At 33.2% G+C, this 26,141-nt stretch overlaps 3 protein-coding genes across 5 annotated transcripts; all 3 read right to left on the reverse strand.

The window, feature by feature from the left end:
• Positions 1 to 96: 96 nt before the first annotated feature.
• Positions 97 to 3,366, reverse strand: LOC130648772 (anoctamin-1-like). Its single transcript, XM_057454865.1, has 6 exons — positions 3,311 to 3,366; positions 3,070 to 3,209; positions 2,423 to 2,610; positions 1,745 to 1,950; positions 1,383 to 1,537; positions 97 to 943 (listed from the first exon to the last, which is right to left on the reverse strand). Exons 1-6 carry the CDS (start codon positions 3,355 to 3,357, stop codon positions 786 to 788), a joined length of 894 nt encoding a protein of 297 aa, XP_057310848.1. The 5' UTR covers positions 3,358 to 3,366; the 3' UTR covers positions 97 to 785.
• Positions 3,367 to 11,397: 8,031 nt separating this feature from the next.
• On the reverse strand, positions 11,398 to 13,655 carry LOC130648777 (uncharacterized). The gene is made up of 3 exons (XM_057454873.1): positions 12,666 to 13,655; positions 12,288 to 12,338; positions 11,398 to 12,150 (listed from the first exon to the last, which is right to left on the reverse strand). Exons 1-3 carry the CDS (start codon positions 12,699 to 12,701, stop codon positions 11,908 to 11,910), a joined length of 330 nt encoding a protein of 109 aa, XP_057310856.1. The 5' UTR covers positions 12,702 to 13,655; the 3' UTR covers positions 11,398 to 11,907.
• A 133-nt stretch (positions 13,656 to 13,788) lies between these two features.
• On the reverse strand, positions 13,789 to 18,725 carry LOC130648773 (uncharacterized). 3 transcript variants are annotated; one of them, XM_057454869.1, is made up of 9 exons: positions 18,569 to 18,725; positions 17,401 to 17,595; positions 17,285 to 17,329; positions 16,837 to 16,875; positions 16,616 to 16,646; positions 16,504 to 16,543; positions 16,238 to 16,348; positions 15,363 to 15,435; positions 13,789 to 14,139 (listed from the first exon to the last, which is right to left on the reverse strand). In XM_057454869.1, the coding sequence occupies exons 2-9, from the start codon at positions 17,521 to 17,523 to the stop codon at positions 14,128 to 14,130; spliced, it is 474 nt and encodes a 157-aa protein (XP_057310852.1). In that variant the 5' UTR covers positions 17,524 to 17,595; positions 18,569 to 18,725; the 3' UTR covers positions 13,789 to 14,127. The 3 variants fall into 3 exon arrangements, with proteins under 3 accessions (XP_057310852.1, XP_057310851.1, XP_057310850.1); XM_057454868.1 differs by having other exon boundaries at positions 15,369 to 15,435; positions 16,504 to 16,646; XM_057454867.1 differs by having other exon boundaries at positions 16,504 to 16,646.
• Between the last annotated feature and the right edge of the window lie 7,416 nt (positions 18,726 to 26,141).

Genomic DNA, 26,141 nt, shown 5'->3' on the forward strand with positions numbered 1-26,141 from the left:
CCAGAACAATACAACGGAGGAGGGAGGGAGTGTTTAGACCGTTCAGTTCATGGGAACGATTTTGTCAAGCACTGGCTAAAAGAAGACAACGAAGTATTGTTGATATTCTCCCGTGAGTATTTTCTCTCATTTAAAATTTATTTCGTACAAAAATAGTCATTTATTTAATCTATCACTAAGCACATGCTGGAAATGATAAAAGTTGCCCAGCAACAGCCGCTTCAATTTACTTTTGTGGTTAACTATTCCATTTTCTTCATAAATGTTTTACAACGTGACGAAGAAGCTATCAATATTGAAAAGGCTGAAATGACAACTGACAAACACAACTAAACTAATCTCATATTTATAACACTACAAAAACATACCCAACGAAGGAGGGCTTATTGCCAAACAAAAATAGAAGAATACACTATGTCACTGAAAAATACACTATGTCACTGAAGAATAAAAAAAATACCGAGTCTTACTCTCGAAACAAGGCGTGCGAAAATGTTAATCATATTCTCGATTTGCGGTGTATATAAAAAAGATGGACAACCTTGAATATCAGAGACAAACGAATATATTTGCAGGTTTACAGACACTGGAGACGAAGTTGACATAAAAGTAGTGATAAATAAATAAAGCAAATAAGAAAGGTGTAGCAAAACATTAAAAATGTGTAAAAAAAGTTCAGAGACAAAAATTAATTTATATACATTCTTAATTCACGAAAACACGTACAAATTTTTTAAAAGAAATAACTCAAAAAACATTAAATCGTGCCGCTAAAAACGCTCATTCTAAACTCCAACCGAGTCAACCGGTCCATCGTCCGGTTCACGATGCGTGTGAGTTTTCTCCACATCTGGTCTTGGCTTTCGCTTTCCAGATTTCTCTTTGTGGTTTTTCTCTGCTTCTGATGCGATGAAATTTTCACGCTTCACTTTCAATTCCAAGGCTGCAAGAAAAAGTTACGGTGGACGTTTAAAAATATGATTACAAGACAGAGCTAGCCCTGCAAGCGAAAAAGCTAAACGAGGTTCATACACATACCAGACATGTTAGCACAGCACACAGCTTTATTTGCGACTGACAACAATACAGAATCAACATGGCGCATATCGTAAAAGTTTCCACAAACTTCATACCCAGTGTTTTACTGAAGGAAGTGGGCTATTCAATTTCCCAGGTTGATACTTGAACGTTTATTAGAATCTCCACAAGTTTTTCACTCAGCCGTTTATTCAAAGAGATTTTTCAAGCAGGCGTTTATTAAATTTCCTAGGCTTTTGTTCAGGCGTTTATTCTACGCACTGCTTATTTAGTCTGGGCGTTACATGACAACTAAAATATGCAGTTAAAATTACGTAAACACGATGCGAATAAAAAAATCTCACTTTTCGGCACATCTGGAATGAGGTACGCCACAACAAACGTGACAGCCAACACGAAAGCCTGGAATGCTATGATAAAAGACAATCGCGCAGCAAGAATGATCCAGTAGTCCTTGCTTCTCCTGTACGGAGAAGTATCTTCGCGAAACCCGGGGTATCTAAACAAAGTGAAGATATGGTTAAAGTTTAGCCTGTACATATCTGGAACCATACTATGGTTAGTCTGCTTGACTGAATATTGTTTTCAACCGGAAGATTAAAAGGAACTGGCTGCTTTATAACGCTGTTACGTGCCGGTGAAGCCTCATCCAGTATCCAACATTGTTGCGCATGCTTTTCCCCATAGATGTTATAATTAAAATTACCTGCAATAGTCTTGTATTGCATAGCCATTTAAAGTAGCATTATCAGGGCGAGATGCGTTTTTAAAATCAGATACTTTGAAGTAAGACAAGGTGAAGTTAGTAAAGCCATGCAAATCGTTTGTTTCTGAGAAGTAGTATTTGTAAGCCAGCCGAGGTATCAATTCGGATGTGAATGCAAGTACGAATGCATTCACGATGGTGGAGAACTAAAAAAGAAAGAAGAAGAGTGTACCAAGACAAAAAGAGGGAAGAGTGTAAAAATCTATTTTTAGAGAGAAAACGTTGCGCGGGAAGAAATTTTCGCGGTAATTTAACCTCATTTTCCGTAAGAGTTTCTTCCGTAAAACACACAAAATCAGCGAAACGAAAATTTGTTTTAAGTAAAATTCATAAATTTATGACGTAACAGCTAAAAGGAAGAAGGTTTTGAGGGACATATTTTTTTATTTTAAAGTTAACGTGAAAGTCAAAATATCTATTGCTTCAAAATGACAAGTTGGTGAATTTACATTAAATTAAAGATATTACTGCATAGCTAGGAAAAATGTACCAGAATAAGAAATTTAGCGAAATTTTGAGTTCCTAATAAAAAATATAAAACACCTATGCGATTTCAATTTTTTGTAGAATTTTTAATTAAATAACGTTATACCATTCACGATTAAAAACAAGTCTTACTGTGGTCAGCGTTGCTAGGATACCGTACCAGGCACCGATATCTTCAGCACGTTCGGCAGCAGGCCTTCTAAAGTTGTGAATGAAGTTCACACCATCCAAACGAATTTCGACCAAATTGTTAGCCAGGGCGAAAAAGGGTGCGAGCGGAAACGCAGCCACAAACATCGTAACAAAACCGTATTGAAGAACTGAAAAAAAAATTATCAATGTTTCTTGACTTGAGGATGAGATGAAAGTCCTTTTAACTACTAAGTCGCAAAATATTGATAAATTAAAAAAACAAAATAACTGATAGATTAATAGAAATCATGCTACAAAAAAATTTTGAAGGTACAGAACTGACTGCAAAACTCCTTTGATGCTGACAAACATTCAGGCGGAACTTAAAAAGAATGTTTTCAATAAACAAAGACGTGTAGTTGTACAACAAAGTACGATCTAGTAAGAGTATACATTTTACAAGGAAATTTAAGAGAAATTATTCACTATACTAATTTCGTATAAAATTACCAGGCTTCATGCACATCGCAGTCTGACCACTTTACTAGACTTGCTCCAATTCCATAAGTTTTTAAATTATAAATAAATTAGCATTCAACTGTTTACTTGCAGCATTAAAAGTTAATATTTACACGTAATTTGTTTACCTATTTCAAGATACTGCCAGAACAGCGAGAATTTCGTTTGCATTTCACATTCGAAATCTGTCACCCACTGTGGTTCATCAGCAGCAGAGTAAGCTTGTGTCTTGCGGTTCTTCCAGTCTCGGAATTTGTTTTTCAAGTAACTGAAAAGGAAAGCAAATTAGCAATGCAGTTAAGACATAATATAATCTATCTCCATTTGAACGTTTTAAAACAGAAAATGCGTCACTGTTTAGAAACTTACGGGACGACAATTTCCATGATATTGCCGATGATTTGTTGGCCGACCATAATGATTATAATGATTATTAACTGCACGAATTTTTGCATAAATTACAGAAATTACGTCAATTTAATTATTATTATTATTATTATTATAAAATGCACCATCGGGCTGTTTTGTTACAAATCGTGCGATAATTAAATTTGTCGCTAGCTGCCTCACGCGTCGGTTTTTTTTGTCATTGTTTACTTTTTTTTGTAGTATTTTGTTCTTCTCAGTAATTTTAATTGTATTTGTCATTTATTTTTCTCTCGAATTGGGGATTAGCTGAAAAATTCAAGAAAATTTCACCCAAAACATGCCACTTTTTTACATGACTATTTTTACGTTTTGACAAAATTTTTGCTAAAAATCTTTTTGTATCATAACAGTAGTGTAAAAAACCTCCTTAGCTGTCACTTTTAAAGGTGTTTCCACCCAACCGGTGTCAAGAAATTTCCACTGTCACGTATTATTCTGAAATAATAATTAGTGGTTATCATAATTAGTGGTAATATTAGGTGGTAGTAGAACGCAACCGAAATTTAAGAATTCTCAAACTCAAAGCGTTTTTAATAGTGATTTAAGCTTTGTTGAAACAGCTGAGAGGTTAAATGGGAGGAATTACTATAGATATTATAAGATAGAGCAACCTAAAGCTATATGACATGTGATATGTCTATGAAGCTCAATAACCGATGAGATGAGCTGAAAAGGCGGTTCAGAAAGACATAATAGCGGTCGTTCCAATCTTTCTTAAGTAATCACTATTACTTATTGCAACTTCATGGTTAAATAAACTTCATTTCGGTAACTTAATGACGTTAGTATTAGCATAGACTCCCAAAATCTTTAAATTATGGAAATGTGTTTAACAAACCCTGTTTTGAGAGCATCAAAACAATGTATGTGTTTACTTTTGTACTTGTTTACGGATTCACAGGAACGCATCCTGGGATAACACGAGACAAAATTAAAGATTTTTGATTGAAAAAGGGCTTAAAACTGTTTTATCAAAGTATTCGTGGATTGTAACGACAATATGGTAAAGTTATGGATTTGCTTACTAATAAAAAATTTCGACGTATTTACTTTGTCAGTACCTTTCTCGAATGAAACAGTATAACCGATCTCAACATTATTTTGTTTCAAAACGACAGTAGAAATGTACATCAGAAACGGAATAAATTTTATAGTCAGGCATGTCTTCAGGACAATTAAGGCAATCTACCAAGAAAATCAAAATCTTTTACTTCTTGTATCATTTGCAAGCCTCCGAATTCTTCTGAACATCTATTAAAAACTTTTTAACAACTATCTCACCTTAAATGATAATTGTTAAAAAGGAAGATATTGACGAAACCACGATGTTCGTGAATATATCACTGATTATCTACAAAATAGTGATCATCTAAGAATGAAAGACAATTTTGAAATCAAAGACTTTAAACAATTATTAAAATACGCGTTTATTCAACAACCAAAACACTGATTGATATTGTTTTAACCAACAATGTAACTAGCATCGGTAGTAACATAAATGCCAATTGAAACTTTTTAATTCAACCTCGACGTTCACAACCTTGAATTATCTAAAAAATGTTTTAGCAGATGTGTTCAATCAACACGCTCTTTTTTCCTTTTTCCTTTAAAGAGATGTGTCAAGAAGAACACATGACCTTGCCTAGACAAAGATGTAAAACGAAAATGAAAACCCGAGATCAGCTCATGTACACGGACCGTAAATCAAATAAACTGTCGGAACTGGATGCCTACACACGACAACAAAACTTTAATAGAAATGAGTTGAAAAGATCAGAAAGAAAACGCATATAACTTCGTTCATTTCTAGAAAACAGGGGATTTTTCGGACACAGCTCAGAACTAGCAATCAACCAACAACGTTTACTATTGACATCTCAGTGATACAGATTTCTGTAAATATTTTACAAAATTTTGGAGTTGATTGAAGCGTATATCATTCACCCTCACGAACTTACATAACGAAACAAAAAACACTGAAAATCTAGTCCACAGCGACAGACTTTATATTTTAGACAGTCGATAAGACTGGAGTGAAAAGTCATCGAAAGGAACTCAAACTTAAATGGGCTACAGGGTTAGACAACATTTCCAGGTGCTTTCTAAAGGTTGCTTTAGGCGTCATTGCGAAGCCATCAGTGTACGTCATAACGATATCACTGGTTTCAGACGATTTCTAATTAGCACGAATTTTTTCTGATACTAGAAATTATTAACTAAGGTATCCAGTTTAACCTTTTACCGTGGTCAAAAGGTAAGTTGCCTATCCGAAAAAATTTCCAAATTTTTTAACCCTTCCGATATTTGTTCCTACATGCAGCCGACAAGTTTTTTATTTCCATGGTTTTGTAATTTTGTGCTTTTTGATTCGTTAGTTTAAACAACAACCGCGACTGCGGTTGTTGTTTAAACTAATGTCGCCCGAGTGTGCAGAAAATCTAGATTTTCGTGCAGAAAATCTAGATTTTGTGCAGAAAATCTAGATTTTCGTTCGCCCGAGTGTGCAGAAAATCTAGATTTAATTTTCGCTCTGTTTACAATATGTTACAATTAAAAATATCTGGAAATTAAAATACTCGGTGTCTTAGGTATATCACAGATGGCCTGCTCACAAATACACCCGACAAATATTTTTATCTGTAGCCATATGTAACTAAATCTGAGGCTTATTGTGAGGTGACTACAAAGTTTCTATCCATGTTTATTTTGAAATTACGGATAAAAATGCATATAATTTTTTTCAAAATACAAGAATCTTATCTTCCATTTAAAAGGATCGCGTATTTCAGCCTTTAACTGTATTTAACCATACTTTAATGCCATGAACTTAAATATTCTGCGTCAAGCCTGAGAAAACACATGCAATTTCTCCGAACTGGTTAAATCATTCGATCTTAAACCTAGGACATGTTTTTCCCAAAAATTCCCAAAATTTTCCCAAAAATTCCCAAAATACGGCATGATTTAACTTTGCAAGGCCCTCAAGCTGGTGTGTAATACAAGGTGGGTATAAGGTCTGACATGTAGCAAAAACCTGTGCTTTTATTTGTAATGGACTTGTGAAAACATTATAAACACAGTGAAACACTATAGGCAATGACCAACCTACCTATACTAAATCCTCAGCCTGGGCAGCCTTAATTCGCGTGGGTCACACTTGTCCACTTAAGGTTTTTCAGGTCGGAACATTATCAAGATTTTCAAAGGGAACCTAAAGAATTAACTGCTGCGTTAGTTTTACCTTAACATATTTTTATTAAAGCAGATAGCTATATGTTTATGATGTTTTCAACCAAAAAACATGTCTTCATAAAAGCATGCATTGTAGGACATTTTTGTCAGCATATCGTACATATTTCCCGCATTTTTATTTCATGCATCCATGTTCACTTGTTAGTATGATGGAATGCAATTTATTTGAACGGGTGTTATTACTACAATCATATGTGCGATTATAATGAGGTTTTCTATTTATCAACACCTTGTTTCTAAAAAAATACGGAAATTCACAGGTTATACCGTCCTTTATATATTTCTTTTCAACTGTATACAGTATAACATTTTCTAGCGCATAAGTAATATACGGGTATTGGTATCATTATAGTGCATCGAAACTTTAAGCCACATCGAAATGTTTTACCCAGCCTTTAACGGCAAGTTGACTGACTGTTTAGTTGCAGGTAAATCGTTCACATATGTTGGTTAGACTTAAGGACAGATATTCTGCACATCCAGTGGGACGTCTGCAGGTGTAATGTCTTCCGGACTTCGAGCGTTGAGCACTTTAATTATGTTGCGCAACAAGGAAGAGCGCTGTAGTATTAGTGTATTTTACCTTGTAACATAAAATTAACGAAGCATAACTTTAACTAGTCATCAAGTTATGAAATTTAGCGCTATTACTTAAATAGAAAATTACATATGAATTTCGCGGTCATTTTGAAAGTTTACACCTCTAGATTGGCGGAAAATGTCCTTTCAGACGTCAACGATCTGATGGTTCAATGTTATGTTCAATGTTCTATTTCTCTGACTCTCTTTTCTCTCTTTTCTTTTTTTCTTTCTTTCTTTCTTTCTTTCTTTTTTTTTAGTAGGAAATTATTAAAGTCCAACCATGATACATAAAGTATTAAAATAAACCTAGTAGTTAAAAGAAAATTAAACCAAAATAAAAATACTATTGCCGACAAAATAAAAATACCATTCCCAAAATATCTTACACGTACAGTAAACGTTGTCTATATTGTATTCTCGAAATCTCAAAACAAGATAAGCATTTTATTTAAGTTAGTAGAACCACCTACGGATTAAAATCACGCTTGCATTAATTTGCACCTTCGCAGTAAAACATTTCATTGATTTAGCTTATAACAAATAAATAAATTGGGGAAAGAGAGGAATACTCTATTTTGTATTGAGTAACAAAAGTAAACTGGGTGGTACAGACACAGACTCTGCTAATGATATCGGTAAAAATATCAATTCGATAAATTTTTCCACTGTAGTTTTAATTAACGAAACAGGATATCATCTTTGGGAAATGCACCTTTCTCTAATTTCATGCATTTTTAAACCTGTTTAAACTTGTTTAAGGTACATTATGTATATCATGTCCATAAACTTAAAAGAAAAGATAATTTTTAATAACTGTTTATAAAAGAGGACACATAATTAAACAAGCCGTTAAAACAAGTTAATTGTCTGCCGCGGAACAGCAGTATTAAAGTGGTCATTGTATACAAGATTAATAATGCCTGAAACGAGATTTGTATAAAGTTTGCAAATAGCTAACTGAAGTAGAACGAAATTTATTTTCAACTTCAACTTTTCTTTTCTTCCAGGTTCCTTTATAATGAGGTTTGCCGTTTACGTCATTACTAGATTTGAGTGTCATACGACTCTCCGTTATTCTCTTGTCAAATATACGAACATGAGCAGAAATAATACTTTCATAAAAAGATTACGTAATCACATGAAAACGAGACAAGGGGAGCAAAAACTTTGTTCTCGCGTAAGAAAACAATATTCAATAGGAAAGGCTCCGAAAAGCTCCAATGTAGCGTTTATCACCAAGAAAAGCATGTAAATTGTCCGTTGAACCTGAAAACAATGCTAGTAATATTTCTGAAATCGATTTTGACATTGTTAATACTAAGGACAATAATACAGGAGCAGAAGACCTTATTAAGAAGAAGGAAGAACTCGTTACCAAACGCCAACAGTATACTAACTACGTTATGCAGGCATGTCAAGTATTGAAATATTAACTGCGTTGTTTGGTTTCATTGATCCCGGAATCGATGGTGAAAATATTATTTTACATAATAGTCGTAAAATCAAAGGGAATGATACAAGAGACAGAAAGCAATTTTTTTCAGGGCCTGTAGCGTTTCATTGTCATCTCAGAAAACGCTACAGGTCCTGGTATGGAGGTTGCGTTGTCGTGTGAATCTTTTTTATTACTTACTACTTAATTTAACTAAACCAAAACATAGATATTGAAACTGTTATGCTGTTGGGAACCAACAATGCCCAAAACACTTTCACAGGATAGTGTATTTCCTGACCACGGCAACTCGCATTCATGTTTGTTTTTACAGCATTATATATCATGTTCACGACCAATATCGTTTATCGTAAATAAAAGACAAAGTGTTGAAAGAACTATTAACATTATATATTATTCTAGTTTGTATCACTGAGACAAGTTTTCTGTAATAGGATTGATGGTGTTCCACCGGTCGGGATTGTAGCATTGATTGACAAAAATCGTTTAAGACAAGTAAATATGAGATAAAATGTTGAAAGAAGTAGTAGGATTGTATTAGTCGACTAGTTCATCAGAAACTGACTTTTCGTAACAGGATTGATGGTTTCAAACCGGGCGAGATTGTTACATGATTGACCAAAATCACTTACGACAAGTATATACGAGATAAAATGATGAACAAAATAGCAGGATTATATTAGTCCATTAGTCTCTACTACTAAAACTGACTTTCCGTAATAGGATTGATGGCTTCACACCAGGTGGGGTTGTTACATGTTTGACCAAAATCACTTACGACAAGTATATACGAGATAAAATGATGAATAAAAATAGCAGGACTGTATTAGTCCATTAGTCTCTACTACTAAAACTGACTTTCCGTAATAGGATTGATGGCTTCACACCAGGTGGGGTTGTTACATGTTTGACAAAAATCACTTACGACAAGTATATACGAGATAAAATGATGAATAAAAATAGCAGGACTGTATTAGTCCATTAGTCTCTACTTCTGAAACTGACCTTCCGTAATAGGATTGATGGTTTCAAACCGGGCGGGGTTGTTACATGTATGACCAAAATCGCTTACGACAAGTAAATACGAGATAAAATGATGAATAAAAATAGCAGGACTGTATTGGTCCACTAGTCTGTACTACTGAAATTGACTTTTCGAAATAGGATTGGCGGTTATAAAGGGGGCGATATTGTAACATGTTTGACCAAAATCGTTTACGACATGTAAATACGAGATAAAATGATGAAAAAAATAGTAGGATTGTATTAGTCTACCAGTCTCTACTACTGAAACTGACTTTCCGTAACAGAATTGATGGTTTCAAACCGGGCGGGATTGTAGCATGTTTGACCAAAATCACTTACGACAAGTAAATACGAGATAAAATGATGAAAGAAATAGCGGGATTGTATTAGTCGACCAGTCTGTGGTACTGAAACTGACTTCCCGTAACAGAATTGATGGTTTCAAACCGGGCGGGATTGTAGCATGTTTGACCAAAATCGTTTACGACAAGTAAATACGAGATAAAATGATGAAAAAATTAGTCCATTGGTCTCTACTACTGAAACTGACTTTTCGAAATAGGATTGACGGTTTTAAACGGGGCGGGATAACATTATATTAGTCGACTAGTTTGCATTACAAGAATAGTTTCTTGTAGCAGGGCTCACAGTTTTGTATCAGTTGTACTAGTTTATTGTAGCAGGATTGATAGATCGGATGCAGATGTTGCATAACCAAATTGCCTACACAAAGTACACATAAAACGTATTGATGACACAAAAGCAAAGAGTACATAGATTGTATGCCTCAAACTAATTTCATGTAACGGATTCAATAATTTTAAATTTGGTTGCTTGTTACAAGTGACAAAATCTAAGCCCTACATACGCGACAAGAGTATTTTATTTTGAGGTTGAGAGTATTATATTCTGCTGTGAGTTTTTATTTGCAAGTTAGAAAAGACTGATAACTATTTGACCTGTGTTTTTAACATTAAACCAAAGCGAATTTGGTATCAGAACTCTTCCTATAGTAACAGGAGAGAGAGAAAGAGTATAAAAAATGCCACTACATCTTCCGTAGCAGATTTGGACAGTCTTCGTAAAATTACCTCGGGTTTATAAGCAGTCTCTTAGGCGGCGGCTTGTTACATGAGGCGGCTGTCCGCATACCACAAGTGCATGGCTAGCGATTATTAAATTAGCGTAAGTTTTGTTATCATGCAATTGCTTTATATGCGATTTTTATATTTCAACCTGTGGTGCAACTTTTTCCGATTCGGTTATCTGCGGACGTGTAAGTTTTTTCACAACAGCTCAAGCGACGGCCTAAGAGACCACCAGTTTGCCTATGGTGAGCGCCAGACTTTTTAAATTTTCGATACTGTTAAGAATATCAACCGAAACGAACAAGGCCAAACCAATTTACTAATATCATAAACAAATACTTTTTGCTAAAATTTTATTCGTCGAAGAAAAGGCTTCTTGACCAATGACTTCACCTATGATACTTTCAGCAACAGCAATGTCGATATTTTCAGCAACCATTACTTTAATAAATAGTTTAATAGTTCAGGGATGCATGTCGGAAAAGTAGTAGACAAGTCCAATAAAGTGTAGGTAGTAGTTTACGTGTCCCTGATCCATATCTCAATTTATATTTACATTATACACAAAATTTTCCACTATATACAAACAAGAGATATTTCAGTCTACATTAAAGCTAATTTTTCTTTAAAAACGTGTGGTTAAAAGTACAATAATAATGCTATGAAGCATGCTCTGAAAACTTTAAATTGAATTCTAACTTTTAAACGAGTTCGTAAAACACGTGCTTATACAAATTACGAAAGTAGAGGGTGTAATAACAAGAAGATTCAAGTTTGCTAAAACAGAATCATACATAGGATGTAGTAGAGAAGACCAATGCCTTTACAGCTCATAAACAAAATATAAACTTTAGAAAGCAGTGCATCAAGCGTTATATACACAAAATGAAATTAAGCAAGAAAACACATTTTGTCTAATCAAGGTTGTATTTAAAGAAAATGTTAGCTTAGCAAAACTTAGTTTCATTAATTAAAACTAGTTGTCAAAAATTAACTCAGTATTATAATCGTCGTCAAAGTTAGGAAAGTACAGTATCGTGCGTGTTAGCAGTGCTGCCTCTGGGATAACATGCAACATCAATTATAAGAACAATTAGTAAAGAAACAAAAGCAGAACATTAACATGTTTAATAATTTTAACGAAGAGTTATTCGTTTTAATGACTGGCATAAGTTCATGGAACAGATGTGTTCATAGTTGTTTTCTTTCGTAGTGCAAACGAGTACGAATTTGTACAAAAGTATATTTTTTAGTATATCTTCCCCTTCCAACGCCTTAGTGACACCTTGTTTCGTTAAAGGACCATTAGCAATAATATACGAGCACTTTTGACGTAGCAGTTGAACATCTTTATCGCAAAATAAACTTCTTCTCTTGCCCTAGTATAACAGAAAGAAATAAAAATAAGTATTTTTAAATGATATTTCTTCAAAGAACATTCACGGCAATACATTATACACATTGTACCTCTGATAATCTTTGGAGAGCGTACCAAAAAATTAAACCTACTACTTACTCTAAATAAAGATTTTTGCTGTGGCACACTACTTGCTGTACTTACAGTTTCCTGAAAAATGTGAAAATGTAATTTAGTTAATCTCAGGTTAAAGCTAATTCTCAAGTTTATTTGCCTTCCATGTGAATAGCACAATATGCAATGTATGAGCGGTGCTAAATGCGTTTTTTATACACCTCCCATAAGTTGTATTTACAGCTTACCAAAATATATTTTCTCAGTTACAAAATTTTCAGGATTAATCAGGAATCGCGATTAAATTCAGAAAAGATATGATTATTTAACGTCAAAGTAAGGAAACGAAACCTTAAAAAAACTAGCATCTTATAAAAAGAATCAAAAACTGCAGATTTAAACAGAAGCAGATCCGCTACTTACAGTAATTAAAGGTCGCTTAACAGGAGTATATCGCATGAAGCTACGGACTTTATACCTGGATTCAATATTACAGAAGAAACATCTAGGGAGAATTTTGTTTGGATCAAGAGATTATAAGGGAAAGATTATTTTTATGCTGGCCAATGTCAGTGTTAATATGGTTGTTACAAATTCAGAGCCATGTTAATAAATACTACCAATTTTAAGTTATATTTATCGATCACTTAATAATGAGAAAAATTCCATTGGGAAAAGTGTTGCTTGCAAGAAAAACCTCACCTTATAAAAACTAAAAATTTCACGTATAAAAGACTGTCCTTTTACTTGTGCGTGAAAAAGAATTCGTGTTGCGAACATATGCCATTTGTCCATGAACTACGTACTATCATGTCTAACAAAAATCGCTCATCGTACGTTTCTACCTAAAAACGCCTTGAGAATTCACGAGTGATGTTGGGATTAATTCACATCATCACTCGTAGATTTCCAATGCCAAATTCCAGGATGGAAAACATATTTGGCTTTTTTTGTTAAAGAATGAGAAAGGGTTCTGAGCTTGCGGGTAAACTTGAGGAAGCGTGACAAATAGACAAAGTTTGACATGACCAACCTGGCCAATAAAATAATTAGCTAGTCGCCTAAAAGCTAACTGAAAAAATAGTTTCAAAGTTTAAATGTTCAGCTTCTTCTTTCATCAAACTATCAAAGTCGATATCCTTTCGTGCAATATCTACTAGGAATCATGGAAAGTTTTTCATACACTAATACAATTATTACAACAACAACACCACCAAACGTAGATTTCCTAAATAAATTATTTACTAAGGAATCACCTTTACGTCTACATAACGTCTATAAAAGATAGGCGTAAATTCTGTAGGACAACTTTTCAAAATACTTGCTAAGGGAGGCCCTAAGGGGAAGCTTATAGCTACACTATCAATTTGTTTTTAAACTTTGTTAAAATGCTAGCAGGCTAAATTGGTCACAAGTCCTAGGTAAATTGTTTTGGCTACGAGGTAGTATTTTAGACACAAACGTGCGAGATCATAAAACATCATTGTTCCTCACTCAAATTTTCTGACATGCGTGACAAGCTTGTCTTTGTAAAGAGCCAAAAATATATAATAAAATATAATCTTTTTTCCAATAAGAAGAAATATGAATTACAATTAAAATGCTATGTTTTGTAAATAGAAAAACATTTATAGCATAACCTAACAATAAATTGAATGTTCTATAATACTTTTAATGAATTTCAAGCCATGAATTGATCAAGTCAATAACTTGTGTAAATTTATTTTCATCTTATTGCGAATGTTTGATGCATGTTTGTTGCAAATGTTCAATAAATATCGTGGATGGAAGAACAGATAAATTTTGGCAGCTCTGAACCAGATGTTCCTATTCCATATATAGTGTTCTGACTCCCTACACTTTCGCTAGTGAATCATCTTTGCAATTAAGCCAGCACCTAAAATCGATGTAGATTATAATACGGATTATCAATTTTTAACCGATAAGTGTATGTGGTCATTACATATTGTCATATAATACTACTACTTTGAGTTTTTAACACCTTTAAACTGTACTGAATAATAATAATAAGTTGTAATTCGTATTGCAACTACTGTTTAAACTGTGTAGCTGGTTTACTAACTAGGTAACTTAAAGACTAAAAATACTTACAATTAGATTTATCACTGTAGACGCTTCTATTTAAAACCAGCTTACTCAAAAGTTAACGTCCTATTACTAACTAGCATCCTAGATTTTCTTTTTACTCAACTTGATATAAGTGAATTTGCACACGAATCTGAATGCTAGTCCAACGATGAGATCATCTTGTCGTTAGCAGATTAACTGGAGTTTGGACCAATCTTCTTTCATACACAGCACCAGAAATTTTTATTAAAAACAGATAGGTACTTGACATGATGCTGATGCAAAAAGAGCGAATGTAACAAATCATAACTCTAATTGGGACATATCGCTTTTGCTTATGAACTACGAAACGACGGATATCACTTAGAAATCAAAGTAAAAAAACTGACGCCCAAAAACTATGAAGCAAAAATATTAGCGTGAGATGAAAAAATATTAGCGTTTTTTCACATATATTCGGAAATGCACGCAAAAAATGATAGCTAATTATTTATTTGGAGAATGTCCTGAAGATTTATTTTTCTTTATCAAAACCTAATAGTTAAAATAAAAAGACTATTATATATTATGACTGAGAAAGAATAAAACGTATCTGCTTCTAATACTTTTCCTCGTAAGATTTGTTCTAAATTACTGACATTCACTTCTGTTAATGTGTCATACTATTATCACTTTGATGAACTAATACAACATACTAAATGTGTAGTTTCATGTAACTACTTATAACATACCTCTCTAAAATCACATTTCCTATTATTTCTAAGTACATACTTTTTAGCAGCTTTCTTCTTGCATGCTTCGACAAAGTCGCCACAACCAACTTCTTTAGCTATCAACTGGTCTACTTTATCATAATTTTTTTTTTAGTAACGAAGCTTTTATGACGATCACTGTCGAGGGGCTATCAAAACAATAACAATAGCTAAACGAGTCTTTCTGTCAAAAAACTATCATTTTTATTTTTCCATCGATATAATTCTTGTATCCAAGAAACAGATTTGATCTACAAGGAAAAAAGGGGTCATAGCATACATATACATGTTGTAGTGATGTGTAACGTATCTTGCAACATTCACAAAAGCGATCATCGGCAACATCTTGAGGTCTAGGAAGAACATATTTATTACGTGAACATTAATAGAAAGGATCTTAAGAGACGTTGTTGGAGTTATGATAAAACGAATACTTTTGCGCTTTCTTTTACAAATGTGTAGATTATTAGATGACGCTCAAAAACCTTGAAATCGTAAAAACATTTTAGGAAAATCCCCAGTTTCAGCTTGTCAAGATTCAATTTTTAAAGACCTTAATATTTAGATTTACAGTTACCAAAATCACCGTAATTTCAGAAGAACACAATCAAGTTTCTTTTTTTTCAGTAAAGTAGCTATACAGCATTCATGGATCTCTGGAGGCAAAATGTATTCAAAATACTGGAATTAATTACTAACAAAGTTTTATCCCAAAATAACAAAAGAGGTCTTTTTTTCTTCAATAAAAATGTTATTTCAAATGTCGATAAAATATAGTAGTTATTTATAAAGAAAACAAAGAGGAATAAAAATTAAGAAAAAAAATAAGAAAATTTGAGCCTATATTCAGTCATTTTGCAAAGAAAATTGAGGCTCAGGTCAAAATACGGTTATCTTTCAAAAAACAACGTGTAATGCAGGAATTGTAGAAAATACATCTAGGCATTTTCTACGTTGTTGATTTGTCATACCATAAAAAAAGTTTTTTGCCGCCCACTAGCTGCAAAGCACCAAGTAATGCTTTTCCAGAAACAGTTAAGAAGTTGTAGTTAGCATAAAATTAAAACACGAAGACTCTTACTTTAAAATAGTGACCCTAGGAATAAAAAAGAGCATCATAGAGAATACTAATTTAGATGTGAACTGTTAAGATACCTTGTATCACACGAGTCATGTCTTGTGATTTCCTTGTCGATTTCAAACAGACAACCCTTTTCAAAGTGAAGATTAGGGATCTTCGTCTTATATATTAATGGCTTGAACAAACTAAAAACATAATAAAGAAACAGGTATATTAACAATACGTTAACGGTAACAATTCAAATTTAATCATGAGATTCAGGTTGTAATAAAGCCAAATCATTATTATTTTTATTTACTGAACACGTTAAAACTACACAAGAAAGGAGAGAGCTACTTACTTTTCACGATCTCTGATAATCATGTAAGGCTGTTTTAATACTATAAAAATAATTGTGTCACAATATACGTTTATTGATAAAAGGTTATACTTCTCATTGTAAGTGTGCTCACCTTCTACCTCAATTACAGTTTTTTGCCCTTCCTACAATGAAATCATTGATAAATTGAAATAACAAGCAAAAGTTTTAGTTATTAATTAAGCAATCGTACAAAAATTCAATAAACAAGAATGCTAGTTTTATATATTAACATCTCAGGAAATATGCAACATAAAAACAGCGCTTGCTACTAGTTTATTATTAGGAAATGAAATTCAGTGATGTAATACATACCTTCAGTTTCAGAATACTTGCATGGGAGATCTTTTTTAGCTAAGAATAGAAGATAAACATCATATATATATATGATTTTTTTTTTTATATAACTTGTAGTGGAAGAAAGAACAGAAGCAGAACCTTGAACACACTAATTTTTTTGAGCCTTGATAATATGCGAGTTTAACATGCAGTAGGCAAGAAAAAAATTGACTTTGTTTGTGCAAATATAGAAAACGTGAATTCACAATGAAGCTTCTTTTATATCACAGCTCAAGAATACAAACACTACATTTCTTATTTGTGATCACAATAATCCAAACAACTGCCTTGTGTGCAAGAATATTTGACATCAATTAATAACTTGAATTGAAATTATAGAATCCTGGTGAGAATATTTGCTTCTCTGGATCTTTAAATTTTTTACTTTTTACTTTTGTACACTACAAGAAATAATGATTTCTACCTGATTCTCTATATCTTTTAAATGTAATGGCACACACAAGTTCTTCTATAAGAAAAAAATGCAGTAAATATTTGGAAGCAAAATAACAGTAAAGTTCCTTAGAGTTAATAAATTACCTGCTTTCTCAAAGACAACATGCATTTGTCACCATAATCGTATCTAAGCTCTTCATTAGTCTTTATGAGTTTTAGAGACTTTAAGCCTAGATACGGCACTTTGTCACGAACCAGTAACACCATTTTACAATTGGCACACCGGGATGGGCATGGTTCACGAATCTCGCCAAGCAGTTGGAATGTGTTGCATCAATGCTTAAATATAGTAGAAAAACTATTCAGATACTATTTACGGATTAGAAACAAAGTTTAAAATATCTTGAATTAGAGTTTTTGGGCAACATTTGTGTACCATTACCAAAAGCTGCAATATAATAATTTGTATACCTATATTTGTTATATAAATAACTACATAAAACGTTTCTATCTCTTATAATAATACGAAGTGTATGTGACGGTCATAGTGGATATCGTCATTTTCCTTTGATGTCGCCGAAATTTTCTCTGATGTCGCCGAAAAAAGTATGTCTCGGATGTTAAATTTTATCACATTATGGCGCGACGTCAATAACACTACTACTAACGTCAATATCCTATATTAAATTAATGAAGCCATTACAGTGCACTTAAATATTTGAGGCCAAATAACTTGGAAACGAGGTGGTGTCAATGATTTTTCCCCGCGTGGGTAAATAGGGACCAGATAGGACCAATTTGGGTAATTTTTCCAAACCTGGGTCCCTGAATCCGTTTCGGAATGGACGGGTTGATAACGTCATCAAAAATCAATTAAACCCCCATATTTCCGTAACCGTTTGTCAAAAGTACATGATCCTATACATTTTCTTGATCAGCGTTTAAAGACCTATACGTTGAAGCCAACAGGTATACAAATTTCTAAAAATTAATTTTGTTTGTTTTCGCGGGTCTTTGCTGACGTCAGCATATTTTTTAAACCCTTATATATCATTAACCGTTCATCAAAATCACATGATCACATACATTCTCTTCATGAGCGTGTTGAGCTCTACACAATAGAGACAACGGATAAAATGAATTTCGTCAATTTGTTTTTTCATATGCACTGCTGACATCAGCAAAAGGTCTAAAATAACTAATTTTTACATTGTCCCTCCTGCCTAAGTGGATTTCTCCACAGGCCTTATCGACTAGTTTATTATATTGAAAATCACTTTCCCATTTCCCCATAAAAAATGAATTCACTCACTGGATATTTTCTAGCAGCGTTCATGTCAACTTAGCAGTTTAGTTCAATATTGGTTCTTTATCTTTATAACTAAGAAAAAGTAATTCCTATGAATAAGGATAGACAATAAGGCACCAAACATCAAACATGGCTAACCTTTATATATAAAATAGCAGTTGTCACAAAATATATACATAATAAAAAAATAAAAATGATGTTAAAAAACATTAAATAAATTAGGCAATACAAGAGTTCACAGTTTTAACTAACTATTGTTTAAATAAATCTTTCTTTTGTTACAATGATCTTTTTTGAGAATTGAAAAATGGAAGTAAACTGTTATGAATTAAGAAAAGTTACAAATCATTCACATATGTTTTAAGTAGAGTTACTGGCAATAACTTACTAAATTTTCATGCCTTAAAACCATTTTTTTTAGAAAATACAAAATATTCATAATGCCCATGGTCTTATTAAATTCACTCTGTTTACTTCCTTTTTTAATACAGAAAATAAGTGAACAACTTAAACTGTGAAAAGGTCAATAAAAGAGAATATAGCACATTGAAATTTTATGCGGGATAGAACTTTACACTAGAGGTTTTGGATATGTAATAGTTATAAACCAGAAATACGTGTTGACTTTTGCAATTTGATTTATATATATATGTAACATTATATTTTTTAATAAACTTATGAAGAGATTATGCATAATACGTTATTTCAAACAACACAATTTTAGCTATTTGGTCAACTTTTAATGGGAGATCAAGTGCTTAAAGTACAGGTAAACCTAGAGTACAAGTCGGAACCCTTGTGTATTTTGTGTTGGACAACAATTTTTTTTGCTGGTTCAGTGAAAAACGATCTACAAAATTATGTTATTTTGTAGTTCTTCTAATTTCATTTTTTGAAAAATACTGTATTTATATACCTTACGCAATTAAGAATCTTAAAAATGTGCAAATACACACAGAATTTCATAATTGCATATGACGTATGAATACAGGAAAATTAAAACTTGGGATCAGTGAAAGATATATATATGTCCAAAATATGAAAAAGATAATCGTTTTTTAAGTTGAGTAGAAAATGTTTAAGCATTTTCGCATTGTCCCAATCATAACCAGCATTACAAGAACTAGAGTGAAATGAATCTCCTGATGCGCTCCACTTTTCTTTAATGTTGGTGTCTTTGTGTTGTTCAAAGCGGGTAGCGATTCCCAACTTCGTCTCCCCAAAATATTTTTTGCCGCATTTGCATGGGATAATGTATACGCCGGGTTGACTTAGTGGTGGTAGTTGGCATTTGTTTTTCGATGTCAATATTGTCTGAATTTTAGCAGAGCTTTTAAAGACAGTTTTATATCATTTAAAGAGTACATTACATATATAATATATAATTGCATCTACCACCGTATCCAGTAGCGCATATATACTCTCTATGGCAAATCAGCTGTTCATTTGTTCTTAAAGAAATATTAAAGAATATGCAAATAATAAAAAAAATTATAGACATTATCTTGTGTTCTTATGGTATCATTATATTATTGCCCTCCAAAAACCAAAGAATGGGTGCATAAAAATCCCTGTTTTATGAGCCATAAACAAATCAAACCATTGCATTTTTCATATAACTCTTCCGTGTATCAGCCAAGTAATAAAAAATAAATATAAAGATGTTTTTTGCATTCAAAAGCTTCTGTGTTTTAACATGATTTTTCACACACTGATGTCAACAAAAGTTATGACATTTTTACAGATAAAGAACGTCATTAATGTATATATAAAAAATATTGTATAATGCCTTTAAACAAACGACTTCACTGTGCAAGGTACAAATGGTATTCAAAGACCAGCTATGATGTATATAAGTTGTAATATAGAAATTCACAGCTTAATATATATAAATAAAGTTACAAATGTCCAGAAACAAATGTGTTCAATACCAGAAATGTTGATGCAGACAAACTTATGAAGTTGTCACAAGCAATAAAAGAACTATATAAATTAACACTTTTATATAAAAAGAATGAAAAGATAATAAATATTTAATATCCATGATTTGAAAAGCATTTATGCCTACCATAATTGTTTGGCTAGGAATGAAATGTCTTGTGTTGTACATTTATGAAGCTATGCTATCTTATTTATATAAAAACATGAAATATTGCACATTGTTCCAGTATGCTAGCTAGACACTTCACAGAGAAGTGAACACAACACAATATTTTCACAAATTAGTTTGGTGTTTTTGGAATAAATATTTGTATATTATATTTTTTCACGACGATAAAGTAAATGTGGTACAGGAACGACATTGTATTTCGGGTAAATGAATTAAAAGAAAAAAAAAATTATATTGTATCCAATATGTCCATATTTTAGTCAAAAAAAACTAGCTCTTATAGAATGCTATACAGCAGATACTTTTTCCAAGGTTACTTTTAACACACTCGATACATTTTTGGGAGGTCACATAACTCACATACTTTGTGCAGGAGACGCCGGTTCAATTTTGTAATGCGGCTATTATATATGCTGGTTATTGAAAGTTACCATAGCTCCCCCCCCATCCAGATGAACCTCCAAGGGAATGTGGATCATGGCTAATTACCCTAGTTACATGTAACAAACTTTCAGACAAGTCATAAAAGCAGTAACATTTTTTAAACTTTTTTAACCCTAAGACTGATAAAGGCTTGGCGCCGCAATATATATGACCAGTCAGCCAAGGGAAATTGAACACTGCTCTGGTCTTCTGATGATTTTAAACACTACAATTAGCTACAAGAACCTAGCTAGATAGCTTCTACAACTAACGAGCTAGCTATAGCTTTTGTAACTGGGTAAGTTAGCTAGCTATTTCACCTATTCCACAACGTTTTTTAATAATAGTAAAACAAACATAAAATACTTTCATTGAGATAGCTAGCTAGCTAGCTATCTACACGAGTGTTGCTGCCAGCTAAATGAAAACTGGCGATATAAACCAAAGCAAAACACAGTTAGCTAGCCAGCATAAACTTTGAACAACTTATTGTAGAGAGAGTTTTGTTTACAATACAGTACAGGCCTCAAACTTAACCAAAAAGATTTGCTAAACTACTGCCATCTTGAAATTATGCACGGTAACAAAACAGCCGGAATGGTAGCAAAACCGCCCGATCTCCCGTAACAAAACAACCCGATGTGACAAAACAGCCCTATTTATGTAGCAATCCCGCCCGGATGTAACAAATCAGCCCTGCCGACATGTAACAAAACAGTCCATGAATATAGTTATTATTATTATTATTATTATTATTATTATTATTATTATTATTATTATTATTATTATTATTATTATTATTATTATTAGGATGTTCCTATTTGAAAACAGGATAGCCTGACATCCTATGTATAACGACAACCGGCATGCGTTGGATCAATTATATTATTGTTGTTGCGCGAAATTTGTATTATTGGGATTAGATCCAAAAAAAAAAATATATTTTTTTATTCCACAAAATATTGATTTCCTTTAACTTAAAAATAGTGATAATAATTGATTCAATAATTATTATTGGTAATACGTTGATTCAATTATTATTTCTAACCGTGGAAACAAATTGCCGTTTGACGATATCGGATAGCCTGCCATCTCTAAATTTTTTCACATATGGCAAGATAAAATGTTTACTGTATTGGGTATCAGCAGTTTTGCGCCGGAATCGTGGAAAAGTTCTTCGCAAGTCAATAGACAGGGAAAGTCTTTGTTAGCCCCTTGATTATTGTTTTCTTGCGCTATAGGTCATAACTTGTAATATGAAACCTATGTTTTTATAAAATTACCGATCAATTTTATTTTGTGTATTTTTTAATGCAACGATGCGGTTCCTTTTTATTAGGACACCCCTGTGTAAAAACCCGCATGAATTTGCCCTTCACATATATATCCCTGCATTTTATGCTTGCTTGTCCGCCTGTCATCGTGAACAAAGAAATTACTGATCGGATAGTCTAAAATAACGCAGTGGTGCAACCGTTTCTAACACAGATAGACAACGTATATTATTGTTATAGAGAGGATTTCGGTTTGGCGATTAATGATTTTCCATTTTACTAAGACCCAGTATAAACGACTTATTTTCAAGTTAAGGAGAGAAAATGTTCCCAAGTACTACAGGAACGAGAAACCGTTCGGAATATGCTGTTCAATTATGAAAACTTCAATTGACACGATACTTATCCTATTTGGTATGGCAAGTCGCTGCGCCGGAATTATTTAAATCAGTAAAATGCTCGGATTAAGTGAAGTCGACTTAAAGTCTAGACCTTCTCTTGCAACATGATAATGCAAATATGTTGAAGAACACAAAATAAGCAATTTAAAAACAGTACAACAAATTAAAAACATAATGTGTTTAAAAGTACACGTTTTTAATGAGAAACCAAGCACATTTTACTACTACATCTTATTCACTACCCTTATTAAAGCTTCCTTCGGAAGAAACCACTTAAGAATTGTTTGCACTAACATCATGAAATAATTAAGTAAGTACTAGACTTTTTGCTTGATTTCTTATAAAAAAATAAGTAGCAAATCAAATATGTTACGTAATAAATGAACAAGGTGAAATATTACAACAAAAGTAATCTTAACAATCGTAACAAAAGACTTTACGAACAAAACAACTAAACGATCAAATGTTTTTACTTCTGTTTCATCTTAATTGTGTTCTAAATAAAAAGATAATATATAAAAATCATAACTGTTTTATGTTTTGTTAAACCTGTTCATGCCGGAGCTAAGGGGAAAGGGGGCGGAGTGGGGGCAAGATACTCTAACTACATAAAATGGCACCTAAGCTGCGCACGAAAATTCAACTACATACCCGAATAATACTAAGGAAGATAACACGCCCTAACACAGTGATTATCTGAATATAATCTCTATCATAATTAATACCCGTATACGTCTGTTTGTCACGTAAAATGATATGACGAATTGCGGTAAATAAAGGGCATGCGAACCCGTGGATTATTCCACGGGCCACCGATTAGTATTTTCTAAATAACAATGGATCTTTAAAAACATACATCTTAACAAAATATGTAGACTGACTCCGGCATGCATAGGGTAAAAATACACTGCTGCCTGAGGAGGAGAGGATGAAATTACGTTTTGGAGTAGAAAAAACCTGTACGAACATACTTTGGAGAACAAAAAAAATCATTTTGCTGGTCACAGCAGTGACGTAATTATTAGTTACATTTTTAGCGGAGGAGATTAGCATAAACTATGGACTTCTTAGCTTTGCTGGATGTGAGCAAGCTGTTACTGTTTGTAGTTGCTAGAATTACATTTTCTTATCGATAATCGACATTCGTTGTTGGAATTTTATTTCACAGTTTTCACAAAAAGGTGAAGAGCTAAATTATATTAAAAGTGAAGGAGTTTTAGAACGATGTTAAAATAGCGAAAGGTATAACTAAAAATTGAAATTTTAGGGATATTCCTTTGAATCAATAAGATTGACGCAGTATCTGCTAAATTTGATAAACTAATACTTAGCATTATCAAAAACAAACTATAAGCATAAATAAACTATAAAGCTATATGTATTACGAAACTCACCTTTTTTTCTTTGTAGATTTTTCTCTCGTAATTTATTCGAGTGCGCAACTGAACGAAGGTGTACTTCTCGAACAACCCACATGATTCTAGATGAGTCCTCACTCTGTTTTCATCTAAGCTTCCACCTTTAATTAGTTCTTTTCCATGCATTAAAATTAATTTTAAATCATGTTTCGGAAACAGTGATTTTCGCTTCATGACACACGGTGGTGTTTTTTTCGGTGATATATGACGCAACTTGTCATAAACCTGTCTAGGTGACGCAGTTAGAGTTGGTACAGCTGCGCATTTTTGTTTTACCTCCGAGAAACTCACATCATTATTGACAGGAAACACCTCTTTCAGCTCTTTAATCTCTTGTTCTGACCACACTTTTCTTTTGCTTTCTTGTCTAGCTGCTTCGTTTGACTTGTCAGCTTGAAAAAGTTCTTTAACTGCTGTTGACCCAACCAAAGAAGACTTCTCCATATTTCTTAGGAAATAGTGTTCCTTTGCTGTCCTCATGCTGTGTGTCATCAACGTGGCGGCATCTTTTAAATTACAGCTTTCCGATTCTCTTAATGCTGTGCTAACAGACTTCCGAATTATATTTGCTGAAAGATTTTTTGGAGGACATTTATCATTAAAATTACCAACTCTGTCCCACTGAAGATGAAGACGTTTACTAATGTCCCCAGGTGACACTTTCTTTCCTGACCAACTTAAAAATACATACTCGCATTTTGGTAAAGTTTGTGGTCTGGCAAATTTCACGTATGTTGTCAAGAAATCAAATTCTTCTTCATTAAGGATAATTTTAGCTGGGCCATAGGTGTCAACTGTTTTATGGTCCCAAACATTCATTACAAATTTTCCGTCAAGCTTCGCTGCCCTATCATATTCATTCATTGTGAGGTTGGCCGTCACACCAGATCTCTGTGCAATTGATAAATGAATCACAGCATATAAATAATCTCTTACGGCGCAATACTCCGTCTGAGTTAGATTATATCCTATGTCTTCCTTTAAAAGTTTTAGTATGGCTTCACCCTTTTTTGCTCCCTTGTTACTGTTAAGGTATCTTCCTACTTGCTCCTGATCAATGAGCATTTCTCGATCGTCTGTCATCCGCTTAAATTTTACCAATTTCTCTTGCACTTTAAAATTTTTTCTCCACTGCCGCAATTTTGAAATAAACGTTGTAATGTCTTGATGACTGCTGTTCATTACTTCTTTTTCCTCAGCGATCAAAAATTCGCAAAAGTCTATTAGACTATATAAATACTTTTTGATACTGGTTGGTTTTTTTTCCGTTTCTTGACAGTGCTTTGTAATGTATTTATCCCGAAAATCATTACCTCCATTTCTGAAAACAACGCTTAGGTCATCCTTTACTTCCATAACACGAAATATACGTCGTAATTCACTCGCAGTCAGGTAAACTGCCCTACGTTTTCTCTGTCTATCAGGGCCGATCATATAACATATGAAGTCTGTAACCAAAGTTTCCACATTACTAGCAAGGTTATATATTACAGATTCGTTCTCTTCATCGACAGGCTCAAATTCACTTTCCTCACTTTCACTTTCCTCACCAAAAGAACTAGATTCGTTTCTGGTGTTGCATGCAGTGTTTTCAACAACCATTTTTGGTCTTAGTCGTAGATTATGAAATTCGCACGCATTGCCTTGGCGATCATTATTCACTGGAATCTGAACAGATTGCACGAAACTTTCCTCCACGTCATTTTCGTTCGCCTTTTGTTGTAACCGTTTAATAGGTGTAGTTGAAGTTGATACAGTGCTTTCCAATGTTCTATTTAAAAATACTTTCGAGACAGCCTTTCTTGGAGATTCGGAAACATTGCCTTGTATAAAAGGGGCGTCCACCTTGGGTGCTTGTTTCAGCAAATGATAATATAAAGGACCTTTTGGGATATTGTGTTGTTTCATGAGGTGATCAGGTAGGTTTGTCCTCACCATCATGCAATTTTT

This window comes from Hydractinia symbiolongicarpus, chromosome 7, assembly GCF_029227915.1.
Source record: "Hydractinia symbiolongicarpus strain clone_291-10 chromosome 7, HSymV2.1, whole genome shotgun sequence".
NCBI lineage: Eukaryota > Metazoa > Cnidaria > Hydrozoa > Anthoathecata > Hydractiniidae > Hydractinia > Hydractinia symbiolongicarpus.

Excerpts from the sequence above, each read along its gene's own strand:
- LOC130648772 (XM_057454865.1), bottom strand. The coding sequence starts at position 3,357 with ATGGTCGGCCAACAAATCATCGGCAATATCATGGAAATTGTCGTCCC. Across the intron at positions 3,210-3,310 it reads ATCATGGAAATTGTCGTCCC|TTACTTGAAAAACAAATTCC; the intron begins GTAAGTTTCTAA and ends TTTCCTTTTCAG. Across the intron at positions 944-1,382 it reads CATTCCAGATGTGCCGAAAA|CCTTGGAATTGAAAGTGAAG; the intron begins GTGAGATTTTTT and ends TTTTTCTTGCAG.
- LOC130648773 (XM_057454867.1), bottom strand. The coding sequence starts at position 17,523 with ATGGTGTTACTGGTTCGTGACAAAGTGCCGTATCTAGGCTTAAAGTCT. Across the intron at positions 16,349-16,503 it reads ATTATCAGAGATCGTGAAAA|TTTGTTCAAGCCATTAATAT; the intron begins GTAAGTAGCTCT and ends TTATGTTTTTAG. Across the intron at positions 15,436-16,237 it reads CATGACTCGTGTGATACAAG|ACCTCAAGATGTTGCCGATG; the intron begins GTATCTTAACAG and ends TGTTCTTCCTAG.
- LOC130648777 (XM_057454873.1), bottom strand. The coding sequence starts at position 12,701 with ATGCGATATACTCCTGTTAAGCGACCTTTAATTACT. Across the intron at positions 12,339-12,665 it reads TTAAGCGACCTTTAATTACT|GAAACTGTAAGTACAGCAAG; the intron begins GTAAGTAGCGGA and ends CACATTTTTCAG. Across the intron at positions 12,151-12,287 it reads AGCAAAAATCTTTATTTAGA|GGCAAGAGAAGAAGTTTATT; the intron begins GTAAGTAGTAGG and ends CTGTTATACTAG.